At 55.2% G+C, this 26,654-nt stretch overlaps 2 protein-coding genes across 7 annotated transcripts in view; one reads left to right on the top strand and one right to left on the bottom strand.

Moving 5' to 3' along the window:
- Positions 1 to 1,833, top strand: part of SBK2 (SH3 domain binding kinase family member 2) — a 2,501-nt gene extending 668 nt beyond the window's left edge. The window contains exons 2-3 of the mRNA XM_081807934.1: positions 7 to 315; positions 687 to 1,833. Coding sequence (XP_081664060.1) covers positions 7 to 315; positions 687 to 1,349 — 972 coding nt within the window. The 3' untranslated portion in view covers positions 1,350 to 1,833. The remainder of the gene's footprint in view (positions 1 to 6; positions 316 to 686) is intronic.
- A 5,769-nt stretch (positions 1,834 to 7,602) lies between these two features.
- SSC5D (scavenger receptor cysteine rich family member with 5 domains) overlaps positions 7,603 to 26,654 on the bottom strand; it is a 22,706-nt gene continuing 3,654 nt past the window's right edge. For 2 of the 6 annotated variants that reach the window (XM_081807330.1, XM_081807332.1), the window contains 8 exons: positions 25,338 to 25,655; positions 24,959 to 25,135; positions 22,948 to 23,265; positions 20,926 to 21,534; positions 20,537 to 20,851; positions 20,249 to 20,416; positions 12,435 to 12,599; positions 7,603 to 9,525 (listed from right to left, as the gene is read on the bottom strand). In XM_081807330.1, coding sequence (XP_081663456.1) covers positions 7,952 to 9,525; positions 12,435 to 12,599; positions 20,249 to 20,416; positions 20,537 to 20,851; positions 20,926 to 21,534; positions 22,948 to 23,265; positions 24,959 to 25,135; positions 25,338 to 25,655 — 3,644 coding nt within the window. In that variant the 3' untranslated portion in view covers positions 7,603 to 7,951. Of the gene's footprint in view, positions 9,526 to 12,434; positions 12,600 to 20,248; positions 20,417 to 20,536; positions 20,855 to 20,925; positions 21,535 to 22,947; positions 23,266 to 24,958; positions 25,136 to 25,337; positions 25,656 to 26,654 lie in introns of all 6 variants that reach the window. The other 4 variants (XM_081807329.1, XM_081807331.1, XM_081807333.1 and 1 more) reach the window with 3 other exon arrangements.

Genomic DNA, 26,654 nt, shown 5'->3' with positions numbered 1-26,654 from the left:
GGGGAGGCAGGGTTTGCAGGAGGGGGCGATGGCGTGTGGGAAAGAGTCAGGGCTGGGGCGGGGCGGGCCGCGGCTCTCACTCTCCCTCCACACCTGTCCCCACTGCCCCCAGGCACCACCCTGGCACTGAAGCAACTCCCAAAGGCCTCCACCTCTCTCCGTGGCTTCCTGTACGAGTTCTGCGTGGGCCTCTCTCTGGGCACGCATTCAGCCATAGTCACGGCCTACGGCATTGGCATCGAGTCAGCCGACTCCTACAGCTTCCTCACGGAGCCCGTCCTGTATGGGGACCTCATCACCTTCATCCAGCCCAAGGTGGGTAGGTGGGCCCCGAGCAGGCCCCCAAGGGCCCCTCCCTGGGCCTCTCCGGAGTTCACAGACACCACAGAACCAACACCGTGCCCGAGTGGGATTCACCTGCCCCCGTGGACTCACCCCAGGCCTCTAGGGGGTCACATTAGACCTCCCCAGGGCTCACAGTGCCTCACGGGGTCACACTGGGCCTCACTGGACCTCACGGGGTCACACTGGGCCTCACAGGGTCACGCTGGGCCTCCCCGTGGCAAGTCTGTTGGAGGTCCTTCAGTGTCCTGGGCCCCCCTGGGACTGAGGAGCTGCTGCATGGCCTCAGGTCCCTGCCGGCTGTCCAGGGAGGGGCAGGAGGCCCTGACGTCAATCCCCCGCAGGTGGGCCTCCCGCGGCGGGCAGTCCAGCGCTGTGCGGCCCAGCTGGCCTCGGCCCTGGAGCACATCCACTCCCGTGGCCTGGTGTACCGGGACATCAAGCCCGAGAATGTGCTGGTGTGCGACCCAGCCTGCCAGTGGGTCAAGCTGACCGACTTCGGCCACACGAGGCCCCGTGGGACACTGTTGCGCCTGGCTGGGCCGCCCATCCCTTACACGGCCCCCGAGCTCTGCTGCCCCCCGCCCCTCCCTGAGGGCCTGCCCATCCAACCTGCCCTGGACGCTTGGGCACTGGGGGTCCTGCTCTTCTGCCTTCTCACCGGCTACTTCCCCTGGGACCAACCCCTGGCCGAGGCCGACCCCTTCTACGAGGACTTCCTCATCTGGCAGGCGTCAGGCCAGCCTGAGGACCGTCCTCAGCCCTGGTTCGGCCTGACGCCTGTGGCCGACAGTCTCCTGTGGGGGCTGCTGGACCCTCACCCCCGGAAGAGGAGCTCGGTGAGCTCCGTCCGGGGCTACCTGGGGCGTCCCTGGAGGCAGCAGGAGGAGGAAGCTGAAGAGGTAGAGGAGGGGGACGGAGAGCAGGTTGGAGAGGAGGGGGGACAGCCCGAGCCCACCTTGCCTGCAGAGACTCGGAAAGGGAACCAGGTGGGCCCCACATCCTGAGGTCACCTCTGCCTTCTTGTGGTGGCTTTTGGCTTCTCTCTTGCCTGTTTTCCCCTTTCTGCCTTCCTTACCTCCCACGTGGGCATTCTGTGTCCCTCCTGTGGCCGGGGGTGGGGGGCATCGCTGAGACAGCCACCAGTCTGTCCCACTGTCCCCGTCTTCCCCAGGGCTCTGGCACCTTTGCTCCCCTTGCCCGCGGGCTTGTGGCTCCTACCCTCGGCTCCCGCACACCCTGGGTGCTTCCGCTGCCCTGCTCAGCGAGGCCTGCCCTCGGCGCGAGGCCCCCCGCCCTGTGTTCCTACCACCTCCCCCCGCCCCCCCGCTCCCTCCCCTCTGGGATGCTCATCCCCTGCAAGCTGTCTGCTTAGGTCAGTGTGGCTCTTCTGCGTGTCCTGCTGGGGGGGTCCCGCCCGTCCTGCGAGGTGCCCCGCGTAGCCAGAGCCGTCCTGGCCAAAGATGTTTCCTCAATAAATGCCCCCGTCTGGTTCTGTGCCGCCGCCTCGTGTCCCTGTCTTGCGGCCCTGTCTCTCCCCCCGGCTGGGTCTCACTCACTCCCTCGGCCCCGTGGCTTCTGCCCACGCGCCAGGCTGTCGCCCTCTCGATAATGTGCCCTCTCTTCTCTCACCCAACTTCATCCAGCACTTAGGTCTCCATGATGCTGCTGGTCTGTCCCCTTGGGGAAGACTGGACAGCGTGTTGTCAGGCAGAGAGACGGAGCGAGGGACGGACAGGCAGACAGAGAGACAGAGCGGCCGAACACGGTCCCGTGGTGTGGCCGTGCTGCGTGCCCGAGGCTGGCCTCGGTGTGCATGTCGGGACCGTGTGAGCCTGTCTCTGCACGGGCCTGCGTGCGAGCAGCGGCCCCGAGCACCAGAGCTGTCCGGGCTCAGGCGCTTCTGCTGGACTGGGGCGGGAATTTCTGCAGATGTGTGTGTCCGTGAGCGTCTGGGCCCGTGGGTGTGCACAAGTCATGGCCCGTGGGGGACACACGGTGACGTGACTGTGTTTCGTGTGTCCGAGCGTTGGAGCCTGTGTGTGAGGGGACAGGACGGAAGCTTGCGTGTGCCTGGCTCTGTGTGTGTGGACATCAGGCCCGTGTTTGCGTGTCCACGAGACCTTGAGTGCGCGTGTGTGTAGCAGGAGGAGAAAAGTCACCCAGGTGCCGCTGCCAGTCACCAGCTGGGCCCCTCTCTCCTTCACACCTTCTTCCCCCGCCACCCCGGCCCCTTCTTGGCAGCTGCCCTGTTTGCAAACACTCTGTCTTCCTCTCCTCGCCTTCTTTGGCCACCCGCCCAGAGCAAGGCTACAACTCAGAGCTGGATCGTGTGTCACTCTCTCCCAGGCCCCTACCACCCCCCCCCCCCGCCCAGGGCCCCTGCTGTGGCCTCCTAGGTGTTGCCTGGACTGGGGAGGGGGGTTGCTAACAGCACCTGTGGAGTGACCCCAAAGACACTTGAATCTAGTTCAATTCAGAGGACTAGCGACACTGGCCCCTGTCCTGGGCAATCCAGGTGAGCTTCCTGGAGTAGGGGATCGCTGGAGAGAACAAGATAGGGAGGTACATAAGGGGGAGAGCATGATCAGGGCCTCCTGCCATCTTATCTGTGAATGTTAACTATCCCAAGCCATCAGGCCAAGAGTGTGTCCCAAAAAAGCTGGAGGTGGCTGGGTCAGGGTGGAGCTGGGAAAGAGGGGAGTGGAGATGGGCAGGGGCAGGGGAAGCTGCAGAGGGTGTTAATTGGTGGCAGCAGCTGAAGATTAACTGGGAGGTGATAATGACCCAGTGGGGGGCCCCAGGGCAGGGCAGGAAGACAAAAATTCCCAGGCAGGGCCTGAAGGGGGCAGGGGCAGTGCTAATCAAGTATTAGTTACTTAATTAGGTAAGACTTAATACTAATCATAATACTTAACATTAACAAAGCAGCTTGCTCCTCGACCAGCCCCCCTGGCAGAAAAATCTGCTCACTTGGTGGGATCCTCCTCATTTCACGGGTGGGGGCCCCAAGGGCAGCATGGGGGGCCAAGGTAGCACCTGAGCTCCCACCGTGGGCCAGGGGCAGGAGCAGAGCCAGGAGTCGGACCCAGACTGGGTCCTGCCCGGGGTCCACGGTCTTCAACTTTAGGGTGTCCCACTGCCATCAGTGGCTGAAGGGGTCCCACATGGGGGGCTGGGGTGCATGTGAGGGGGTGCGTGTAGGTATCCGTGTATGTGTGAATGTGCAAGGTGAGTGTGCATGAGGGGTCATGAGGTGGTCATCCCTCCCTGGGAGGACACAGGCGTTGGGGCAGGTAAACCATGGGGATAGAAGGTGGGGGCAGGTCGCAGAAGCCTCCAGACCCACTGACACGTGCTAGTGAGGATGTGGAGAGGCTAGAACCCCCATGCGGCGCAGAGAGAGTGTAAACAATGGTGCCGCCATTGTGGGAGACTGCCTGGCAGTTCATCAGCTCGTTAGACACAGAATTACCATGTGGCCGGGCAATTCCGCTCCTCGGTCTGTGCCCATGAGTAACGGAAGCATGCATCCATACAGATATTCACAGCGACACTACTCACAATAGCCAAACCGTGGTGACAACCCAAATGTCCATCAGCAGCTGAGCTGAGAAACACAAGGTGGTCCAACCAGACCCTGGACTACTACTCAGCCGTGGAAAGGACTGAAGCCCTAGCACATGCCACGTCGCGGGTGGACCTCACAAACACCATGGGAAGAGAAAGAGGCCAGCTCTGGAAGATGGGCCATCACAGGACCCCATTATGAAAATGTCCAGAATAGGCAAATCCACAGAGGAAAGATTGCTGGCTGCCGGGGGGTGGGGCTGGCGGGGGGAGATGGGGAATGGCTGCTAAGGGGCACACATTTTCTTCTTGGGGGTGGCGATGGTGGTGGAGTCGTTCTAAAATTAGATTGTGGTGAGTGTTGCACAACTCTGAATATATTAAAAACCACTGAATTGTACACGGGAAAAGGGTGAATTTTATGGCATGTAGATTTCATCTCAATGAGGCTAAAAACCACAAAACAAGCATGTCCAAGGTTCTCATGCCTTGATCAGCTTCTTTCCTTCTCGGGGCCTCTGAATTCCCATCAAAAAGAAAAGAGAAAACCCTGCCCTCCTTCTAATAGCTCTGAATTAATCAAAACCAAGACCTTAAACACAGGACCCACTCCCTACCCCTCCCTCCATTTTACAGAAAAGACCATGAGGCCCCAACGGGGAGGAACCTACTTTCCGAAGACCAACAAGTCTAAAGGTGTTAGAGCCTGAATTCAAACCCAGCTCTGATCTGATTCCAGAGTCTTTGCTCTTCACCCCAGCCCAGCACCTCTAAAGTGTGCCGGGGCTGGTGGTCATCAAGGAGGAACTGCTCCCCCCAGCTGGGAAGCCCCAAGCTTGCAAGCAGGACCACGTGGGTGTCCAGTGCAAAGTGAAAATGTGGGGTTTCTTGCTTCAACAAAAGTTTTTCCTTCCCCTCCCCCTCTGCCATTTGCTGTTGATGCCACTCCCTGGTCTCGGCCTGGGGCATGGAGCTACTCCCTGGCCGACCCTCACCGGGGATGGGGCATCCAGCCACCAGAACCCAGCAGGGAAGTGACTGTGCATGAGCTCCGGGCTCCGGTCCCATCGGCTTCACTTAGAAAACACAGAATCAAAAATCACGAAGAAGAACATGGGCAGAGCGTTAAACCAACCCGGCTGCACCCCACCTGCACTCTGCTTGCAGCGGGGAAAGAGCCTGCCCGGGGCCGGAGGGGGCCAGCCCGGCAAGGCCTCTATGAACAAGCTGCAGGGTGGGAGTTCTGCAGTTCAGTCTAGGACACAGATAATGCAAATGGCTCGAGCAGCTCTTCTCAGTCGTGACAGCTGCCGGCCGCAAATCACCGGCCACCTTGTTAAAACGCGGATTCCGATGGGGGGGGAGGGGTCTGAGGGGGTGCTGGTGAGGCCCATGCTTTCAGGGCATGGGTCACACTTGCTGGTGCAAGGGACACAATTGTAGAGTACTGATCTTGCGTCCTAGCTAAACTCTTATTAACTCTAACCATTTGTCCACTGGATGCTTTGGGCTTTTCTACGTGGACAGTCATACCGCCCATGGGAAAGGACAGATCTGTGTCTTTCTTCCCACCCTTCCTGTGATTAAGGAAGCCCCCCCTCCCTGCTCCTACTCTGCTAGGAGTGTGCGTGTGCGTGTGTGCGTCAACCATGAATGGGTGCCGAGTTTTGTCAAATGTTTTTTTTTTCTGCATCAGTCAAGCTCACTAGGCCTCTGTAGCTACTGTTCTGGGCTTGTTGCAAGCTGGCAGGCACAGGATAGGGCTCAGCTGTCCCGTAGGAGGTATCCAGGTCAGGGCCAGCAGTAGGTGGGGGCTGGCCATCCACCCTGGCCCTGGGCCCTGGGGCCAGATGTTTGGGCTTAGCTGCCTGGCCAAGCAGGGATAGAGTGACCGGATAATTAAGCACCCGCTTCTTTGGGGCTGGCAGAAGGCAGCAGAGGGTGGAGGGACCTGGGGCCAGAGTGCCCAACAGCCTCCCCACCAAGTCCGGCTCACAGATGGGGGCCTGGAGCCTAAACTCCTAGTGGGGCCCTCTGAGGGGACCCAGAGTTGGGGTGCACCTGCTCCCAACCACAAATGGGAAAGTAGACCCTTTGCCTCCAGGTTGGCGTGCCGTCCTCTGAGCCCCTGACCGCCCAGGAGGGCAAGGGGCAGGCAGGCAGGGCCCCCTCGGCCCTCCCCGTTTTCCAGTCAGCAGTTATTTAAGTCTGGGGCTTAATGAAACCCGGGGAACAGAATTCTCTGTGTGTTCCTCTGCCTGTTGGCGGGGGCAGTCAGTCTATCTATCAGGACCCCCGGACATTATCCCTCCCCGCCCCCAACGAGTAACTGGACCCTGCTGGCCTTTGCAGGACTGTGGGGGCGCCAGCTCCATGACCTTCCAGGACCTCTGAGCCAGGCTCCAGACGGGGGAGAGGAGGAGGAGGGAACGGTCTCCTCCTGTCTGAGGCTACAGAAACCAGAATCGGAACTTCTTTCAGTCTTTCAAGACAGCCCCCAGTTTACAAGTTTACAGTTTACAAGGGGAGGGGAAGGGCCCACCCAAGGTCACTCAGAGACAGGCCCGTCATGGGAGTCCTAACCTGGAAGCCCAGGCCAAGGTCAAAGCAGGGGAATTTGCATCTCGTTTGAGTTCCCACTCTGCTGTGTGGCCTGAGGCAAGGCGCTTGCCCTCTCTGAGCTTCAGTGTCCTTTCTGAAATGGGGATCAAGTTCCTCCCTTAAAGGGCTGTGGTGAGGATGGGATGTAGTGTGTTAAGAGGCCACACTGGGTCACGCGCAGAGAAGCGCAGTCAGGAAGGGATCACGATCATTCTTGTTAACTGAGCACATGATATGCCGAGCTCTGTCCTCGCCCACACTACCTCATCTAATCCTCACCACCACCACCACCTCCCCAGGGGCAGGTGCTATTTCTCTCCCCGTGTACCCGACGAGAAGGTTCAGAGAAAGGAAACAAAACCCCAGAGTCCCACCGCCTGGACATGGTCTCGAGTCCAGGATAGTCTGACTTATGAGCAAGGACCCTGGGTCAGACAGGCCTGGGCACCAATCATGGCTCCACTAGATCTTCCCTGAGTGACCTGGGGCCTCAGTGCCCTGATCTGTAAAATGGGAATAAATACAATAACAACCGGCACAGAACGAGCACTTATCGAGAGCCAGGCCCTGTGCTAAGCGCTCTTACATATGCATTAATTTATCAGTTAATCAGCACAGCAACCCATGAGGTATGTACTTATTATCCCCCTTTCATGGTCGGAAAAACTCAGACCAAGAAGTTAGGTAACTGGCTCAGGTTCACGGCCACAAGCAAACTCAGGCGTTCAGGCTCCAAAGCTCACTCCTTCTCTGCTGAGCTGTGGTAACAGTACCCTCCTCAGCAGGTGTTCATGAAGATAAAGTGACCTGATGCACTTGAAGCCCTGAAAACAGAGCCTGACCCAAAAGAAGTACCCAACAAATATTAGTCATTATTATTATCATCATGTGCTCATTCATTCAAGAGGTATTTAAGGAGTGTGCACTCTGCGTCAGGCTCTGCTCGAAGAGCTGGGCGTACGTCTGTGAACAAGACAAAGATTCCTCCCACCACGGGGCTTCGTCAGTGCCATGGTGGCATCTTCAGCACCCCCATCTCCATCGTGATCTTCGTCACTATGTCGTCACACTCATGCCCACGAGCACCTTCATCATCATCACCGCCATGATCATGGCCAACCTCACTCCCATCACCATCATCGTTGTCACCGTGACGGTCACCACCATCACTGCCGTTGTAAAGCTCACCACCATACGTCTGCCACAGTCACAGCGACCATCATGCTCATCGCCCATTATCACCAACGCCATCACCAGAAACACCATTGCCTTGCCTGGTGCCTGTGGGATTGACAAATCAAGACCAATCTTGTGATTCCATCTCCCTGGAGTTCCCCCTAGGTCCCCACAAATGTCACTGATATTTTGTTTTTAATTAGACACTTTGGTTTTCATTTTTTGTTTGGGTGTGTCTTAGCCCCTCAAATCCCATACAGGGTCACACGTCCCCCCTCAGAGGCCTTTCTTCCTCCTCTGGGGTGGTGGTGGTTGGTGCAGATGTGCTGGGGGGCCAGGCCCCCTCAGCAAGTCTTTTTACAACCTCACCCAGCTGCCCAAGGTTCCGGGTGGCCTCCACCAGCTGGGTCAGCCCCAGTCCCAGGGCTTGGCGCTGCTGCAGTTCCTGTTCCAGGACCAGGGTCAGCCTCTGCAGCTGGCCACCCACGTCCCTCACAGCAGCCACCAGCTCCACCAGGGCAGGTGGCTCACAAGCCATGACCCTTACAGGTGGTGGCAGCGCCACACATGGGCCAAGGGGGTCTGGGCTCTGACAAGGAGTTGGCTTTGGGGTGAGATGGTCAGGGAGAGGTTGAGCCAAGGGGTGGGCCATGGAAGACAGGTGGAGGTCAGAGGTCACAGTAGGGTCAGGGCCTGAGTGTGGGGTCTGGGTGGGTGGTAGGCTTGGTTTGGGGCTCTGGCTTCTTGGTGGTTCAAAGTCCTGAGTGGACAGTGTGTCCATGCTTGGGGCTGGAGAAGGCCTGGAGTGGCTGGACTCTGAGGCTGGAAAAGGCGCTAGGCTCAACATCTGGGATGTAGAGAGACGGGAGGACCCCGTGGAGGTCAACCAGGGCTGTAGGCTAGGCTTGACTGTTGGTGCTGGAGCGGGAGAGAAGAGTTCTGTTCCCAAGGAAGTTAGAATGGACTTGATAGTGATCATAGGGGTTGAGGTAGGGTCGGCCGTCATGGCGGGGCGAGTAGAGGTGGTAGAATGAAGGGTCATGGTGGGGTGAGGGGTCGTGGCAGGGTAAGGGGTTGTGATAGGGTGAGGGGTTGTGGTGGGTTGAGCGGCGGTGGACTGAGGGGGTGTGGTGGACCGAGGGGTCATGGTGGGTTGAGGGGTTGTGGTGAGGTAAAGGGCTGTGGTAGGAGGAGGGGATGTGATGGGTTGTGGAGGTGTGGTGGGTTGTGGGGTCGTGGTGAGTTGTGGGGTCGTGCTGGAGTGAGGGGTGGTCATGGGCTGAGAGGTCATGGAGGGGTGAGAGGTCAAGGTGGAGTGAGGGGTGCTAGTGGGGTGGGGGCTTGTGGAAGGGTCTGGGGATCTGGAATGATCTGGAACTGTGTTGGCGTATGGAGCTGTGTCCAAGTTTGGGGTTGTGTCAGATTCTGGAGTCAACTCTGAGGTAGAAAAAAGGTGGGTCACCGCTGCTGGTGCAGAGGGGTCAGAGGTCAGTTCTTTGGGCAAGGTGGGTGGTAGGGTGGGTGAGAGATCAGGTGTCAGCGCTGGAATCACAGCGGCCTCAGGGGTGGACAGACTGAGGCCAGGGGTTGTCAAGGTGAGGTCAGAGTTCATCCGGGAGGCCAGGTCTGGGCTGGGTGGCAAAGTGCCAGGAGGGTCAGAGGTCACCTCCCGCGTTGAAGCTGTCTCGGGAATAAGCCGTGGCGCAGAGTCGGGGGTCACCGGTGGGCCAGGGGGCTCTGGCGAGGCCGAGGGAACTGGGGAAGGGGCAGGGGGCGCCGTCCTGGCCGCTGTGGGACGCTGCAGCCGACGCTCCGGCCACGGTTTCCTCAGGGAACCTGGAGGAGGAGGAAAGACAGATGGCCGAGGTCAGCTTGCCCCGCCCACCCCTGTGGCCCGCCCCGCCCCTCCAGGGAGGAGCCGACCAACGGGAGAGCGCAGGGCCTTGTGACATCATGGGTTGCCAGCAGACTTCACCCCGCCCTAGCGCCCCACCTCCCCGCCACCTGTGGTGTCTCCAGGCGCCACCTGGCGTCCTCCACCGCGGGTGAGGGAGCGCGGGGGAGGTGAGGGGTACCGCGGAAGTCGGGAGGGGGCGGAAACGTGGGGGGCAGAAGGGGGAGGCTGCAGGGGGTTGTGGAAGCATGCGGGAAAATGCGGGAGTGTGGGGGATGTGGAGGCTTACCTGGGGATGGCAGGAGGGGCTGAAGGGCAGAAGGGCAGAGGGGATGAGGGGGCACATGGGGGGAGGAATGTGGGAGATGCCAGAAGGTGCAGAAGCATGAGGGGGGACGCAAGAGGGTTCTGAGCGTAATCTCAGTAGTCAAGATTTTTATGTCACATTTTTAAACAAAATTATTGCAAGAGATCCACTGTGAACAAAAAAGTCAAAATTTTACCCCGACAGAATCTGACGGGGCCAGGATTAGCTAAAGTCAAGTGAGGTAGATGGGATCCTGCCTTTAGTTAAATTTTTGATATTTAGTTCATTGTGAATGTTTTACATTAATTTTTATTTTTAAAACTATAAAGATACTATTTACCTTGATAACTGAGTGTTTTGGCAGCCCCTTACATTTAGGGCCTGAGTAGAGTGAGAAGCCTCACCCCCTTCCTGGCTCAGCTTCCAGGTAAATGAGAATTTTATCCCTTTTTGCAGATGAGGGGAGTCAGGCCAAGAGGGTAGGTAACTTGCCATAGGTCTCACAGATACAGTTCGCAAATTGTGGGGACAAGATATGAAGCAAAGTCCTTTGCATTCAGAGTCTAGGTCATTAATAATCACTTTCTCAGTGATGGATATGATAACATGTGGCCAGTCCAACTAAGGAAATGAAAGTTTCATTTAAAAAAAATTTTTTTTTTTTTTTGTGGGCAGCAAAGCAAGGTTTATTGAGACTTAGCAAAGTGATAATACAAAACTCCCAAGGAGGGAGGGGACCTGAGGGGGTTGCCCTCATTTTTCAAATTTTTGATTCATTTAAAGTAAAAAGCCACCTGTGTTGACAGCTACCATACTGAACGATACAGCTCTAGAGAATTCCAGTTTTCCTGTAGGATTTTTGATGTGCATCCTGTTCTTGCCATTTGTTTACAGCAGTAGAGAAGTGGTTAAGTAAAGGGTTTGGCCTCCAGCCAGGGCTTAAACCCCAGACCTGTCGCTTCCTAACTGGGTGACCATGGACAAGTTATTTAACTGCCTTGAATCTCAGTTTGTGGATGATCAACGGACCTCCCTTGTAGAGCTGTGATGATTCAGGGAGCTCCTGTGTGTACAGGGACTTAGGACAGTGCCTAGCATGTAACAGGCACTCTTGTGATTATTAATACTGTCATAGTCATTGATGTCCATACCTCAATTTCTCTCATCTGTGAAATGGGCATAATTCTAATACCTACATCATAGGGCTCCTATAGATGTTATGAGGGCTAGAGGGGTAATATATGTAAAGTGCTTAGAATAGTACCCAACACATGGTATATTGCTCAGTAAATATTAAATGGTTTAGTTATTATTTCAAGAATCTCAGCTTGCTTAAATACTGTAGGGGTTCAGATGCCTACAGTGGTCTTTTTAATTTTTCAGACGCAAGGTACAGAGAGCTAAGCTAATCATACTCCTCTGTATATTGTCATCAACAGTCCTGCAATGTCTCTTCTTTCTTCTTTTTCTTCCCCGATCTCCATCCCTTGCACTTTCTCCCACAGCTACCTCCATTAATGTATTTGACATATGTCCTTATACAATATCTTATACCATATAGAAGGCATATATGTATATATGTTAATATATTAAGTGTATGTGTATTTTTGTGTTTGTGCTTTTCAGTTTTTGCAAATCATTGGAAATTTCATTCTGCTTCTGTCTTCCTCCATATTATGTTGTTCCTACCGCCCCATGTTGCTCTGTGTGTAGCTAGTCATTGCTTTAGCTATCGCATGGGATTCCATCATGTGTACCCACTGCATTTCTCTTGTTACCCACTGCGGGACATGTAACCTGCCTCCAACTCCCTGATATCACATTCCAAAGAAAACCCTCACATAGGCTTCCCTTAGGAGCCTGTTCAAGAATTTCTCTGGAATACAGGAAGAGGATTGCTGGGTCACAATGTACAATCATACTTAATCTCACTAAACTGTCTTTATCAAATAGCTATATCCAGTGGGGATGTCTGTATTCCCACATCTTCACCCACACTCGATATTACCTACCTTTCAAATTTTGCCCATGCTTGTCATCATTTTAATTTGAATATCCTGATTTCTTATGAGTGTGAATGTTTCTACATATACTTGTTGGCCATTTGGGCTTTCCCTTCTGTGAATCGCCTATTCATAACTGTTACCCATTCTCGTATAGGGTCATTTTTTTATTGATTTGTCAGAGTGAATTGCATAGTATAGGTTAGGGCTTCCCCACCTGGGCATCATTGATATTTGGAGCTGGATGATTCTCTGTTGTGGGGGACTGTCCTGTATATAGTAGGATATGTAACAACATCTGTGGCCTCTACCCATTAGGTTCTAGTAGCCTCACTACTCTTAGTCATGACAATCCCAAACATCTTCAGATATTGCCAATTATTCCCAGTTGAGGGCCACTGATGTAGATAATAACCCCTTGTTTCAGGATACATTTCTTTTGGGTCTCTGGGGTAAGAGTGGGGTCACCACTGGGGAACTTGGAGTCCATTTCTCTGTCCCACAACACAAACAACCTGGTTGCCACAGCTACATGCCTCACCTGTGTCCCCATGGATCCTTGGAGCTGGAGAGGAATGGCCTGGGCTCCGGGTGATAGTGGTGGTAAGAATGGATCCAGGTCTGCCTGCGGTGGGTGTCCCCTTGGGCAGAGCCCCTCCTGAAGGTGTATCCCACGTCCAGGAAGGCTCATAACTATCCTCATCACCTTAAGAGATATAGGGAGAACTGAGTCTCGCTTCACTTGATTTTGACCCTCTGTTCCTCTTGGACCCAAACTCAGGCTTCATCCTGTCTCAACTAGACCACCACCCCAATCTCCTCCCTGACTTCACAGCCACCCTGGTGACTCAGCTGAGATGCTCTGAACTACCAAGAACAGAAACTTGGACTAAACCAGCTTATAAAAGAACAGTTATTATGTCAATGTCCTGATGTCCCTGCCCCTACTCATTCTTTATTTTTCCCTCGGGGGGAAAAAAAAACACCCTATAATATCTTTATTAATGAACCACCAGGAACATTTCTGTATTATTTTCCCTTTGGTTTTTAGATGAATACACTTGGATAATCTCTACATGACAATAATTTTATATAACATATAAATGTATAATATACCGAGACCCTTGAACACCATAGGTTTGAACTATGCAGGAACACTTGCATGTGGATTTTGTCCATAAATACAGTATGGTACTATAAATATATTTTCTCTTCCTTACGATTTTAGTAACTTTTTTCTCTAGCTTACTTTATTATAAAAATATAGTATATATGTGTGTATATATAACTTACAAAATATGTGTTGTTTATGTTATCAGTCAATAGTAGGCTATTAGTAGTTAAGTTTTGAGGGAGTCAAATGTTATATGTAGATTTTTGACTGCGTGCGGGTCAGTGCCCCTAGCCCCCGTGTTGTTCAATGGTCAGCTGTGTAATAATAAAAATATACCATTTTATAAGTATAATGTAAAATATAATGTAAAGTATATCATTTTATATAGGGAGAATAGAAAGACTGAATTCAGTCTTCTAGCTTGGTGGATCAAAAAACTTATTTTGGGCGCCTGGGTGGCTCAGTCGGTTGAGCGACTGCCTTCGGCTCAGGTCATGATCCCGGAATCCCGGGATCGAGCCCCGCATCGGGCTCCCGGCTCGGCGGGGAGCCTGCTTCTCCCTCTGACCCTCCCCCCTCTCATGCTGTATCTCTCTCGCTCGCTCTCTAATAAATAAATAAATAAAATCTTTAAAAAAAAAAAAAACTTATTTTAACAATAGCTTTGTTGGGCGCCTGGGTGGCTCAGTTGGTTAAGCGTCTGACTCTTAATTTCAGCTCACCTTGTGATCTCAGGTTTGTGAGCACTCAGAGAGTCTGCTAGAGGTTCTCCCCTTTCCTCTCTGCCCCTCCCCTTCACTTGCATGTGTGCGTGCATGCTTTTTCTCTCTCTCAGGTAAATAAATAAATCATTTAAAAAACACAATAGTTTTGTTGACATATAATTCACATACCTTAACGTGTACAATTCTGTGGGTTTGAGTGTATCCACAACATTGTTTCACTTGATTAACTGCCCCCTGCCCACCTCTCCAGCACCCTCTCTTACCATGCCGCCTTCCACATGGTGTTGCTGCTCACCCTGGACCCCAAACCTTGAGGTGTTCACATCTAGCCTCTGTGCACCTCTGAGCCTTTGCCTTTCCCTTCTCCACCACAGATACTTTCCCACTCTGCATGTGAAACCAGGCAGAAGGATGGTATCTGACATATTAGGCATGTTTGTCCTGGTCACTTTGAGCTCTGTAGCTAGCTGTCCCAGTTGCAGAAATCCCTTGCTCTGTCACCTGCTAATACATCACACACGAATAGAACATGGGTCAATTTTCACCCTGATGACCAGCATTGCAGATACCTCGGTCATGTCTCCCTATTATTAACCGTTCTTTTTTTTTTTTAAAGATTTTATTTATTTTTTTTTTAGAGAGCGAGCGAGAGAGAAACAGCATGAGAGGGGAGAGGGTCAGAGGGAGAAGCAGGCTCTCCGCTGAGCCGGGAGCCCGATGTGGGACTCGATCCCAGGACCCCGGGATCATGACCTGAGCCGAAGGCAGACGCTTAACCATCTGAGCCACCCAGGTGCCCCTTATTAACCGTTCTTAATTAAATACCTTCCCCATGCCTGTCAAATATCTTAAGAGGATAACCGTGAAATCCTACCTGACGGTCACACTCATTAGGAATTTTAAAAACCATTAGCAGTACTATTAATTAAAAAGTTAGAAATGGGAAAAATGAGAGAAAAACCGTTAGCAGTGAAGACTTCTTTTCAAGATGCTGGGTTTTAGGAGAACGCCACTGAGAACATAAATTGAACTCCGTTAAAATGTCAGCCCACCAACTGCAGGCATACTCCTTGTGCCTCTGTGTTCTTGAAATGTCCTCTAAGATATGGCCATCTGCTCGTGGTCCGTTAGCATGGGATCAATTTGATTTTTTTCATTACAATATGCATTTTTAATTTAAGAAGCAGCATTCCAGAGTTACAGTCCTTGTGAGGCCCAATCACACCCCTTCCCTGAAGGACTCTCTGATGCCATATTGTTTCTCCATGCTTTAGCTTCCTAAGTTGAAGACTCTGCCCATCTACATATACACTGCATACGTCCTTTTGCAGCTTGGTTTGTGGGTGTGTCCCTTCCTAGCTGGGTGAGCAAGTCACTGAACTTCTCCGTGACTCCGTTTCCTCACCTGTAAAATGGGTACCATGATGGTCTACTGCATGGGGTCGCAAAACCTGGCATGTGATAAGCTTATTCTTTGAATTAAATTCATCTATCTCTAGCTCCTTCTTTTTAACCTTCATATACTATTCCGTCGTATGAATACACAACTGTTGATTCCTCTGTACCCCTGCTGACAGGCGGTTAGGCTGTGGCCAATGTTTTGCTGTTACAAATATGGCTGCAGTGAATTCCTTAGATCTGTGTCCTTGGGTTCATGAGTGAGAACTCCTCAATACCTAATTGTGTAACTGCTGTGTGGAAGGCAGATGCATCCCCCTAGATATTGTTAAACTGCCCTCCTAAATAGGTGCAGATTCTCATGCCCACCTTCATCCCACATCCTTGATGCTGTCAGACATTTTAATTTTTGGCAATCTCATGGGGAGAGGGTGGGTGGAGAAGCTGCCGTTTTGCTACAGATGACCAAACTGAAGCCCAGAGAGGGCAAGGAACTTTCCCAAAGTCACACAGCCAAGGAGCAGTGCTAGGCTTCAGACCCATGCAGGTGTACCTGGTCCTAAATGGAGACCTCTTTCCCTTGGGGTGCAGATCTCCTGAGTCTTACCCTACTCCTCCCCTGGTGAGCTTTTATTCATCCTTCAAGATTTTATTCAAAGGCCACTCCCCTCCCCCCCTCAATGAAGTCATGCCCTGCTTTATGCTTTCTGGGTTCTTCAGAGCTAATTCTGTCATATGCTCCTTCCCCGTCTCCATGGCTAGAGTGGTTAGGAGTGTAAATCCTGGAGTTAGAATCCAAGCTCTGCCTTTTGCTGTACTGGCCTCTTTGTACCTCTCTTTCCTTATCTGTAGAAGGGTGTTAAGGATAGAACTGATCTCATAAGGTTCCTTGGGGGAGGAAGTGAGTTAAGCCATGTGATGCTGGTAGATGGTCCCTGACATGTGGAGCACATTCAATGAATACTAGCTATGATTTCATCCAACCTCTGATTTTAATTTAATCCCGCATTTACTCTTGGATCCCCTTCCCTCTGCATGACCTCATGCAGCCATAACATACAGCAAAAGCCCAAATCCATCAATCATCCCACCTCCCAAGCTGGGTGTGGGAGGTCCATTAGACAAGGCTATCTGTCTGCACAGCTTCATCCATTCCCACAGCTTCAAATCCCATCCTGTCAATTTATATCTTCAGCCCAAGCACTCCTCAGAGCTCTAGTATTATGTATCTAATGTCTCCACTTGGGTGTGTTAAACGCATCACCAATGGATCTAATATTCCCACTGTGGATCCTGTGGATCCAGCTGCAGTAGTCCCTGATCCAGTAAAAGGTGGATCCCCATCTCCCACCTCCCTCTTCACACACCCTACCCAACCCATCACTCAAATCCATCAGCTCAACTCCCAAAACATAGCTTACATAATCCACTTCTTAGTCTCCACTGCCACCCCGGCAGAGATCACTGTCACCTTTCCAGAGACCTCTCAGCCTCCCTGTATGCACTCTAGCTCCTCCATCCATTTCCCATGCAGCATCCTGGGTGACTGCTTTGAAAATGCACATGTGACCATGTCCTTCCTAGCTCAAAATGCTCCACTGAGGGCTTCTTGCTGCATAGAGAATAAAACTCAGAGTCTAGCCCTCTCCTATCACTCTCACCCTGCCTGGCTTACTCTGCTTCAGCCATGCTGGTATCTTTGCCATTCTCTCAAGATCTCACCACAGGGCCTTTGCATGTGCTGCTCCCTCTGCCTGGAATGCACCTTTGGCTCCCTCGGGGCTCCCCAGAACAGATCTCATCTCCTGCCATCATTCCGATCAACCACTCCATTTCAGCCCCACTGACCTTGCTGCCGTTTCTGGAACCAGCTAAGTACACTTCCACCTCAAAGCCTTCGAAGGCACTGTTCCCTCTGTATGAAACACTCTCCAACCAGATATCTGCATGGCTTTCTCCCTCTCCTCCTGAAGGTCATCACTTAAAGGGCACTTTCTCAGTAAGGCATCTCCCGGCCATCCTATTCCAAATCGCAAATCGCAGCCTCCCTTTCCCTTGCTCATCACTGCTATGTTCCCAGGGGTTAGTAGTCACGCCTGTCACACGGCAGGTATTTGACACACGAGTTAATGTCTGTGTCTCCAAATTCCGAGAAGCCTCGAAAAATGTTACTTCAATGAACTAGAAAGTGAAAATTCAACCTTTGAAGCCTCTAGCCTCAGCTGTTACAATTCCATCAACAAATGTGTCTCTGCTGAGTCTCTACAGCACACATTCGATGGTAGACAGAATAATTCTCCCCCAAAGATGCCTGTACCTTGATCCCCAGAACCTGTGAAGAGGTTACCTTTTTGTGGCAAAGGGATAGTGCAGATGTGATTAAAGGTCCAGACCTTGAGATGAAGAGATTATCTTGCATCAATCCAAGTAGGCCCAATCCAATCACACAAATCCTTAAAATCAGGACAGAGAAAGATGTGAAGACAGAAGAGAGGTCAGAGAGGTGCAACATTGCTGGCTCTGAACATGGAGGACAGGGCCACGAGCCAAGGAATGTGGGGCTTCTAGAAGCCAGAAAAGGTACAGCAACAGATTCTCCTCCCCTAGAGGCTCCGGAAGGAACACATCCCTGTTCACACCCTGGTGTCAGCCCTGGGAGAGTCCTGTAGGACTTCTGACAGTTAACAAACGCGCAATGGAGCTAAGGGTCCAGGGAGATGACAATGTCCTACTGGCGATGCGGTTTCTCACCTAGAGCCTTTGCCCCTCTGAGAATTCCCTTCCTCCTGGTGTCTGCCACTGGATAATACCACTTCCTCTGCAAGGTTTTTCCTGATTGCTCCACTAGAAATAACAACTCCTTCCCTGGGATCCTGCAGCTGTTGTTCATTTATGGTAAATCAGTCTAACCACCAACGTTCTGTGGTTTTAAACTATTTCACACACATTTTGTTCATGGGATTGGGACCTGAGGTCACCCAGCTAGTTCTCATCTTGGTGGAGCCACAAATGGAAGCCGAAGAGCTGGACTAAGCAACTCGCTGATAATTAGCTCAGTAATTCAGTAATCTTTCCCAACCCAATGAGCAAAATGTGTGTGAAATCATGTAAGATGGACCTCAACAGCGGCTCCTGTGTTTTAAGTTCTGAGTCAAATTTTCTCCCCATCTGAAACACGGGCATTAACAGGACCTAGGTCTCCCGGTTGTTGGACTCATGCGTGCCCAGCACGGAGTTAGCTCGGCTGGACTGTTTTTACAGAGGAAGAAACAGGCTCAAAGAACTGGAGTCATCTATTTTCAGGGTCACCTTGCAGTGAGGATAGGAATTCATGTCTGTCCTTCCTCCCACTCCCCATCTGGCCCCCTTATTACTGTATCTGGGACTACCCCGAGATCTCCCTTGAGCGGCTCGCAATTCTGCACTTCTCTGAGCTCACGTAGTCGCCTCCCCTCCCGCCCACTCCAAGAAGGAACTCCATGCCCCGCGTCTGACCGTCTCCGCCACGAGGGGGCGCTAGAGGACAGACAGGGGTCTGCGCCGGTTGCAGAGAACAAAGGCTCTAGAACCCCAGCCGCAATGCACCCGGGAGCAGCACCTCGTAAAACTGGGCAGGACCGGCCCTACTTCACAACTCCGATCCCCCACCCTAAAGCGCGGCGGCCCCTCGGCCCGCTCCTCCCTTCCGTTCCCCTCACGAAGAGCCCAACCTCGCGTACAGGTCGCCGCTCTGGACGCCCACGGGGCGCTTCACCGGATTTTATTACCGCGGGCGTGGGTCTGCCGGCCAATCAGGAGGCGCAGCGCGCCTGTGGCGTCACGGGGCGTGAAGCGGATTGGGCCCACTCCTCCTCCCGAGGACAGCGGAGTGCGCGTGCGTGCTGAGTGCCAGAAAAAGGCGGGAAAATGCCCGAGGGGCGGAGCGCCCCGTTCCTGAAGCGACGAGTCCCTCAGGAGAAGACAAGGAGAGGGGCGCGGGGCGACAGGCAGAATTGGGACCTTCGGGGGATGGGAGAGCACACGGAGAAGGAGGGAGGGGGCAGCAAGCTGGATGGAGTGAAAAAGGCGGGGCCGGGGCGGGAGGAGACAGCTGTGAGCTGAAGGCGAAGGAGTCAGCGTGCGAGGCACAGAGGGGCGGCAAGAAGCACGAGTGGCTGGGCTGCGGGGCAGGCAGACAGCAGGGCACGCAGGGGAAGGCCGAGCAGCTGGGAAACAGTGGGTCCCAGAGGAGGAGGAGGAGGCGGAGAGAGCGAGAACAGGGGAGGATGGAGGCATCGACTGTGGGAAAACAGGAACGCGGGGAGTGTGCACTGGATGTAGGCACACGAGAGCGATGGTGAGAGACTAGCAGACCAGGAGAACAGCAGAGCGATGGAGACGTGGAGTGGGGGAATGGAAGAGCGAGACCGGGCGGGGGGGGGGGGAGAGGATGGAAGAGCCGCGGACGCGCGTGCGCACACATGCACATGCGCAGGGACGCCGGGCGGCAGCGGCTGCGAAGCCCGCGAGAGCACGTGCGCATGCGCAGGGACGCGGGGCCTGGGAGACGCCACGGAGAAAGCCGGGAGAGCAAGCGCACGCGCAGGGAAGCACGCAGGGGCGAGGAAGACGCCGCGGAGAAGCCCATGTGAGCAGCACGCGCAGGAACACGGGGCCAGGGACACGCCGCGGAGAAGCCCCCGAGAGCAGGCAATGGAGCACGTGGGCTGGGGCGCACAGGCTCCGGGTGTGGCCGCAGGGGTGAAAGGACACTCAGGTCGGCCGCACGGGCCAAGCTGTAGGGCGCTGCAGGATGGCGTGGTGACCTCGGCCAGCTGGGAGGTCTCTGGGCTCTGGATGGAGGGGCCCAGTCTCAGGTGTCGCGGCTGGTTTGCGGGAGGCCTGTGAGGTCAGGCCGTGCTGAGCCTGGTCTGATGCTCAGAGACACACGGGGGTCTCCTCTTCAAGGCTCTCGAGGAGAGCCCAAGGAGGGAACGTTTTAGGGTCTCTAGAGCCGCGGAGAACCTGTCCGTGATCTCCGACACCCAGGCCAGCTCACTTTGGGGTCTTGGGAAGCCCTGCCGGGAGGCGCACACAGATTGATGGGGGCCCCATCCGCACCCTGGCCGTGCACCTCACCTGTGTCCGGAAGATGCCTTGTCGCCGGGGAGGGGGCCCCTGGGCTCTTGGTGGTGCCCCAGGAGAGCCTGTGTCCAGGTACCCCTGCAGCGGTGGTCGCCTTGGCCAGGTCCTCTCCCGAGGTGGGATCCCAGGTCCAGGGAGGATAATCATCCTCATCCGCGTAGCCTTGGGAGAAAGTGGGGCATGGGTTGAGCCCCACCCTGTCTCAGGTCCTTGCTGCTGCTCCAGACTACCCTTCCAGAACCTCCTGGAGTGACTCTGGGTCCCCCACCCCATCCCCAGTACCAGTGCAGGTGAGGCCCACGTCTTCCTCGTGGTCACAGTTGTGCTGGCCCCATGCCCTAGCAGGGCAGTCACTCAGCGAGGCCTCCATTCCCTTGCAGCCCACGTCATCCAGCCAGATGGGACCGGTCCCGGGGCCGTAGTGGGTTTTGCCCACTCGGGCCCGGACCCTTCCACAGCCCAGCTCCCAGCAGGCCACGGTACTGTCCCGCAGGTCCCAGCTGTCATCGCATACTGTCCCCCAGCGCCCAGCATGCCACACCTCCAGCCGGCCAGCACACCGGTTGGGCCCATCGGCCAGACGCACCCGGAACGGGCCTGCTGGTAGAAGACCCCAAGTCAGGAGGGGTCAAGAGGGGTCAGCCTCACCTCTTCATGTTCCCTCCGCTCACCTGATCCCCCAGCGGTGCTCCCAGTGGGGGAGGGGGCTGGGTCTTTGGAAGACTCTGGAGAACCTTGTGCTGGGGTGTCAGCAGATGGCTCCGTGGAGGCCAGAGGGATTCGCTGCACCATGGCCTCAGAGGTCATTTCTCGGGGGCCTTGAGTGGTTGATGTTGTCACGGTCTTAGCGGTCCGTTCTCGGGGGGCCCGGGGAGTCCGTGTTGCAGTAGTATGTGAGGTCATCCTGTGGGGAACCTCAGTGGTCAACTTGGTAGTAGACTCAGAAACTGTTCTTCGGGAGGCTTCAGTGGTCAGAGTTGTAGTGGTACGTGAGGTCAGTTCAGGGGGCCTCTGGGTGCCCAGGACCCTGGAGTGTTTAGTGGTTGGCATCGCAGGGGGCTGAGTGGTCGGTCTCCTTGCATTTTTGGTCACCCACTTCTTAGTACTCTTGGGCATTTTCCCTGGGGCCTTGGTGGTGGTTTTCTCGGGAACACTGGGGGTCAGCTTTGCAGGGGGCTTGGTGGCCAGTTCCCCAGGGAGCCAGGCATCCGGATCTCTACCCAGGCCAGGGATCCAGCTCCAACTGAAGGGGTCTGCGATGGAGTCCAGGCCAGGGGTGTCTGGAAGGTGGGAGGAGAGGACAGGGAAGATGGTGGATACCATAATGACAAGGTGTCTTTTAGATCTCTCCTTCTCTCTCATCTCTGCAATCACCAAGTTTCCATTCATTTGTTCATTATTCATTCACTCATGCATGTCACCCACATTTATCAAGCATCTTCTATGACCCAGGCACTGTGCCAGATGCTGGGGATACAAACCTCCTGGCCAGAAACACCACCCCCTGCTCCTTGGCTTTTACAGTTGTGACGTGACTGATCCTCTCTGCCCTTTCCACGTCTGACCTCTCCTCTTCATCTTGAGGCCACCCATGGCGTCACTTCCTGTAACTTCTGACAGTCTCCCTTTCTCCCTGTCCAGCTCTTACCAGTTACCAGAGTGGTACCAGGTCTGGCGGGTCACTCCCCAGCTCAAAACCCTTCTGTGGCTCTGTGGCTTTAGCTTCAGTGACTCCATCCTGTGGGTCACCACTGTTGTCACATCTCTCTGATTGGCACCTGTGTGCCCTAAAGTGTCACCTGTGCCCAAAGAAAGGTTTGGCCCTTGGCCCCTGGTTCCTGGGGCTACCCAGAGAGTCGGTACCAACATTTGATGTATGGGCAGCTAGCTGGCAGGCAGCCATAGCTTGTAACCAAGCTCCTATAAAAACTGCACACGGAGGTAGGGGAGCATCTCTGCTTGGCAGTGCCGCGTGTGTGTGGTCACTCGCCCCTGCTGGGACAACTGAGTGCTGTCTGCACTCCTGGGACAACGGCTGGAAGCTCCCTGAAGGTCTCCCCTGAACCGGCCCCTGCGCCTCTGCCTTGACTGGTTTTTGACAGCTCTTCTGATTTCTTTGTGAGTTCTTCTAGAAGATCATAGAACCTGAGGCTGGTCTTGGGCCCCCCCCAGTGATAACATGTCACACGGGTTTGCGGTGATTTTTTGGTGCATCTCTTTCTATCAGTGAGCTGTGAGCTTCCCAAAGGCCGGGACTGTGATCGTTGCATCCTGAGGTCCCAGCACCTGGCTCAGTGGCACTCCATAAATGTTAGCAAACGAATGAGACAGACACAACGCTTGCACTTACTGCAGCTGGCCCTCACTTTGGCTTCTCTCCGTCTCCCAGTGTCCCTCTTTTCACCTCCTTTATCTTGGGGAGGAGAAAGAATCCCAACTCTGCCACTTAGTTGCTGTGTGACCTTGGGCAAGTTACTTAACCTCTCTGTGCCACGGCTTCCTCAGTAAAATGAGCCTAACATCCACCAGCTTGTACTAATTGTGAGGCGTGAGTGCGGTCACAGGTGTGGGAACACCCAGCCCAGGGCGGGGGCTTAGGAGACAGCACTCAGTAGATGTTAGTGTAGATGTTAATTCCTATCCCTTCTTCCAGGAAGCCCTCCAGGAGCACCAGGTGGGCAGGGCCTCCTTACCAGTGCAGGTGACTCCAACGTCTTCATTGTGAGCACAGTTGTGCTTCCCCCAGGGCGCAGCGGGGCAGTCTGAGAGTGAGGCCTCGGTCCCCAAGCACCCCACGTCGTCCAGCCAGATGGGGCCAGCCCCCCAGCCAAAGCGGCCAGCCGCAGGGTCCTGCTGCCGAGCTCTGCCGCAGCCCAGCTCCCGGCAGACCACAGCTGAGTCCCGCAGGTCCCAGCTGTCATCACACACCGTCCCCCAGCGCCCATTGTGCCACACCTCCAGCCGACCTGAACACCTGCTGGGCCCTGCCACCAGGCGCAGCTGGGGGGACCCTAGGTTGGAAGAGACCCAAAGAATTAGTCAGGAAGCCGTCCGGCTCGCTGAGTCCCTCCACCTGCCTTGCATTCATCCACCCATTTGTCCATCTGGGCTTTCCCACATCCATCCGTCCTGGCGGCAAGCACAAGGGATGGAGTCAGGCACGGTCTGGGTTCTTCGAAAAGTTCAACGCAGAATTACCATATGATCCGGAAATCCCACTCCTCGGGATCTACCACAAATAAAGGGAAGATGGCTATTCAAACAGATACTTGCACACAAATGTTCATCGCACCGTTCACAGTGGCCAAAGGGTGGACACAGCCTGGGTGTCCATCACTGGATGGAGGGACAGCCAAGTGAGGCATACACACAAAATGGAATAGGATTCAGCCTAAGGAAGGGAATTCGGACACCCGCCCCATGGACGAACCTAGAGGACATCAGCACAAATACTGTAGGATTCCATCTGCATGAGGTCCCTAGGGGAGTCAAGTTCGTAGAGACAGAAAGTAGAAGGGTGGGTGGCTGGGGCAGGGGGAATGGGGAATCTGTCTGGGAGGGCGACAGAGTCCTACAGCTGAATGGTGGTGGCTGCCCGACCTTATGAGTGTATTTAATACCACTGAAATGGACACTTAAGAACAGTTGCAGTGGTCAGTTTCATGGTACGTATAGTTTACCGCAGTGAACCAAAAAGAGGTGGGCTCTGGAGCAAGTTGCTTTCACCTGTGTTTCAGCCATGTGGCCTCCTCTGAAACACGGACACCAGGCAGCACCCACGGCCCGTGTGGCCGCGAGCGTCACCCGAGGGAGATGCAGACCGTGTCTGCGACAGCACCGGCCACACGAGCGCTGAGTGCCACAGGAAAAGGGGGAAAGAGGCCTCCAGCAAGACCAAGTCTCCCACCCTTGACGAGTCAGCTGTGCTAACCAGGCCTCTCACTGTCTGTGTTTCTGACGCTGTGACCTCTCGGGGCCTTGCTGACCCTGCAGGGACTGCCCCTTGAGGGACAGCTAATTCCGAGAGACAGGCAACCAGCGGAGCGTGCCTCTTGTATGCACGCCAGCCAATCCAGAGCCCACCCCCCACCTGCTCCGGGGGGCGCGCACCCTCTGGGCCACTGTCCACCCGCCCTCAGCCGCCCAGGGCCAGGCGCCCGACAACCAGGGGCAGCCCCTGCGCCCCACCGCTCGCGGAAACGATCCAGGCGAGCCGACCCTAAGCCTGCTTCCTCGGCCTTGCCGGCTCCTTCCCACAGAAGCCACGGCCCAGGATCTTGCTGCAGGTCCCCTTCGCGCCCTCTGCCTCCTGGCCGACGCGCTGCTTCCCTGCGTGGCCCCTGCAGCGCGTGGGCTAGAAACCCACTATCTTTCCAGCGGTGGTCCCGTCTTGATCTGCTGGCTGCACTGCACCTGAATAATACTAAGGCCTGTGTTTTACAAATGACAACGATTGTGGATCCAGTCCTTTCGGTGGTTGTGAGGAGACCGCCTCCCCAAAATCACGCATTTCAAGATGGCACCAGCAGAACATTCAACCAAGCACAGACCCTTCTGGGCATGGGGCTCTGTTCCCTCCCCCACCCTCGTCTTTGCCCCGGATGAGACAGTCTCTGAGCAGGGAGAAAGGATGCCTGGGGGCTGACTATGGGGGAGGAAGCAGTAGGTAAGGCCCCGTTTTCTCGGGGAGCAGAACAGACTCACCAGCTTCTGGTCCAGGCTCCCGAGGGACAGTGAGGGAGACAGGAGGAGGTGAGACACCTGCTGTCCCTGGGGCCTGGCTCACTGTGGGGGCCAGAGGCCTGGACGCTGCCTCCCTGGGCAAAGAGCCGTTGCTGTCCACTGCCGGGGCCGTGGGAGGGACATATCCAAGAGGCATACCTGGAGTGGGGGGAGGTGATCACCACCACGGTGATGCTGGACAGCTCCCCACACCCTCCATCCCAGGACCACTGATGCAGAATGAGGTTTCATGGATGGGGGCAAGTGGGCGGTCAGGACACCCCACGAGCCCCCCACTTCCTGTGCCTCCACTTGAGGCTCTAGCGCACCCACACCCCCAGCCTCTCCCTTGTGTCCTCACCATCACACACAGCCCCAGCGTCCTCCCTGTGGTGACAGTCATGCTGGCCCCAGGGCCGTGCTGGGCAGAATCGCAGGGCTGTCTCGTTACCCCGACACCGAAGGTCATCCAGGAAGATGGGTCCGGCGCCCTCCCCAAAGAAGGCGCCTCCGGGGGCGGCCAGCGCACCCCCACAGCCCAGCTCGCGGCAGGCCACGGCGGCGTCCCGCAGGTCCCAGGCATCATCACACACAGTCCCCCAGCGCCCGCCGTGCCACACCTCCAGGCGGCCGGCACACCCGTGGGGGCCGTCAGCCAGACGCAGCCGGGGGGCCGGGCCTGGATGTGGGGAGAGGGAGGGGAACAGACAGACGGGAGACTGCGATGGATGAGCGGTGTGAGCTCCGTGCTCAGGCAACTACCCATGCGCAGGTACCGAGCTATCTGTGGGGCTGGGCTTCCTGCCCACGATGACGCTGGACAGCAGGTATCCCACCTTCCGTTTGCTGATGAGGAAAAGGCTCCAGGATGGGAAATCACTCAGCAAGAGTCCAGCTCTGGTCTGTCCACCTCCCAATGCCCCTGCCTGCCTGGGGGCGAGCCCTGGGGACACTGGCACTGATCCCACTCCCTGACTGCCTGCTTCAGGCCTGTAAAGCAGGGCTTCTCAACCTCAGCACCACTGACATGGGGGGGATGGGTCATCCCTTGCTGTGGGGGGCCCGTCCTGTGACTGTAGGATGTCCCACAGAATCCCTGGGCTCCACTCCCCACATGTGAGTAGCATCCACAGTGTGACAGCCAGGCGCCTCAATAGGGTTCACTTCTTTTTCCCAGCAACTTAGCCCTCCCTCGAGCTTCAACTTACCTCCCATGACCTGGGCTCTGAAGGCCCCGCTTCTGCCCCTACATCCTGCCCACGCCGTGCAGCACTGTCCCTGGCCCTCTGCTCAGTGCCCCAACCCAAGTGGGTGGGCTCCGCCCCCACCCCACCCTAAGCTTCGGATGCCCAGCCTGCACAGCAGACCTCTCTGTAGCCGGACAGACCCAGCTGGTCAAGTTCTGGGTCTGGGGCTGAGTCTGTGATCTGGGCCATTTGGGTTCCTTCTCTGAACCTCATTTCCACATCTGGGAAGAGAGGGGTGAGAATACCCACCCCAGAGGCTGTCCACGTGGGGGTGAGGCTCAGAGACAGCAGGGGAGGTGCCCAGCATGCTGCTTGGCACAGAGCGGGGACTCAGGTGGACATCCTCGTCCTCTTCCCCTTCACATCAGCTGCCTGAAGAATTGCCCACCCCCTGCACCCTGTCTGGTGGGCACCTACTGTCTGCCTGCAGC

Source organism: Leptonychotes weddellii, chromosome 16 (assembly GCF_054177405.1).
Source record: "Leptonychotes weddellii isolate Sample4059 chromosome 16, ASM5417740v2, whole genome shotgun sequence".
Lineage (NCBI taxonomy): Eukaryota > Metazoa > Chordata > Mammalia > Carnivora > Phocidae > Leptonychotes > Leptonychotes weddellii.
This window is presented reverse-complemented; position numbering and strand designations above follow the sequence as displayed.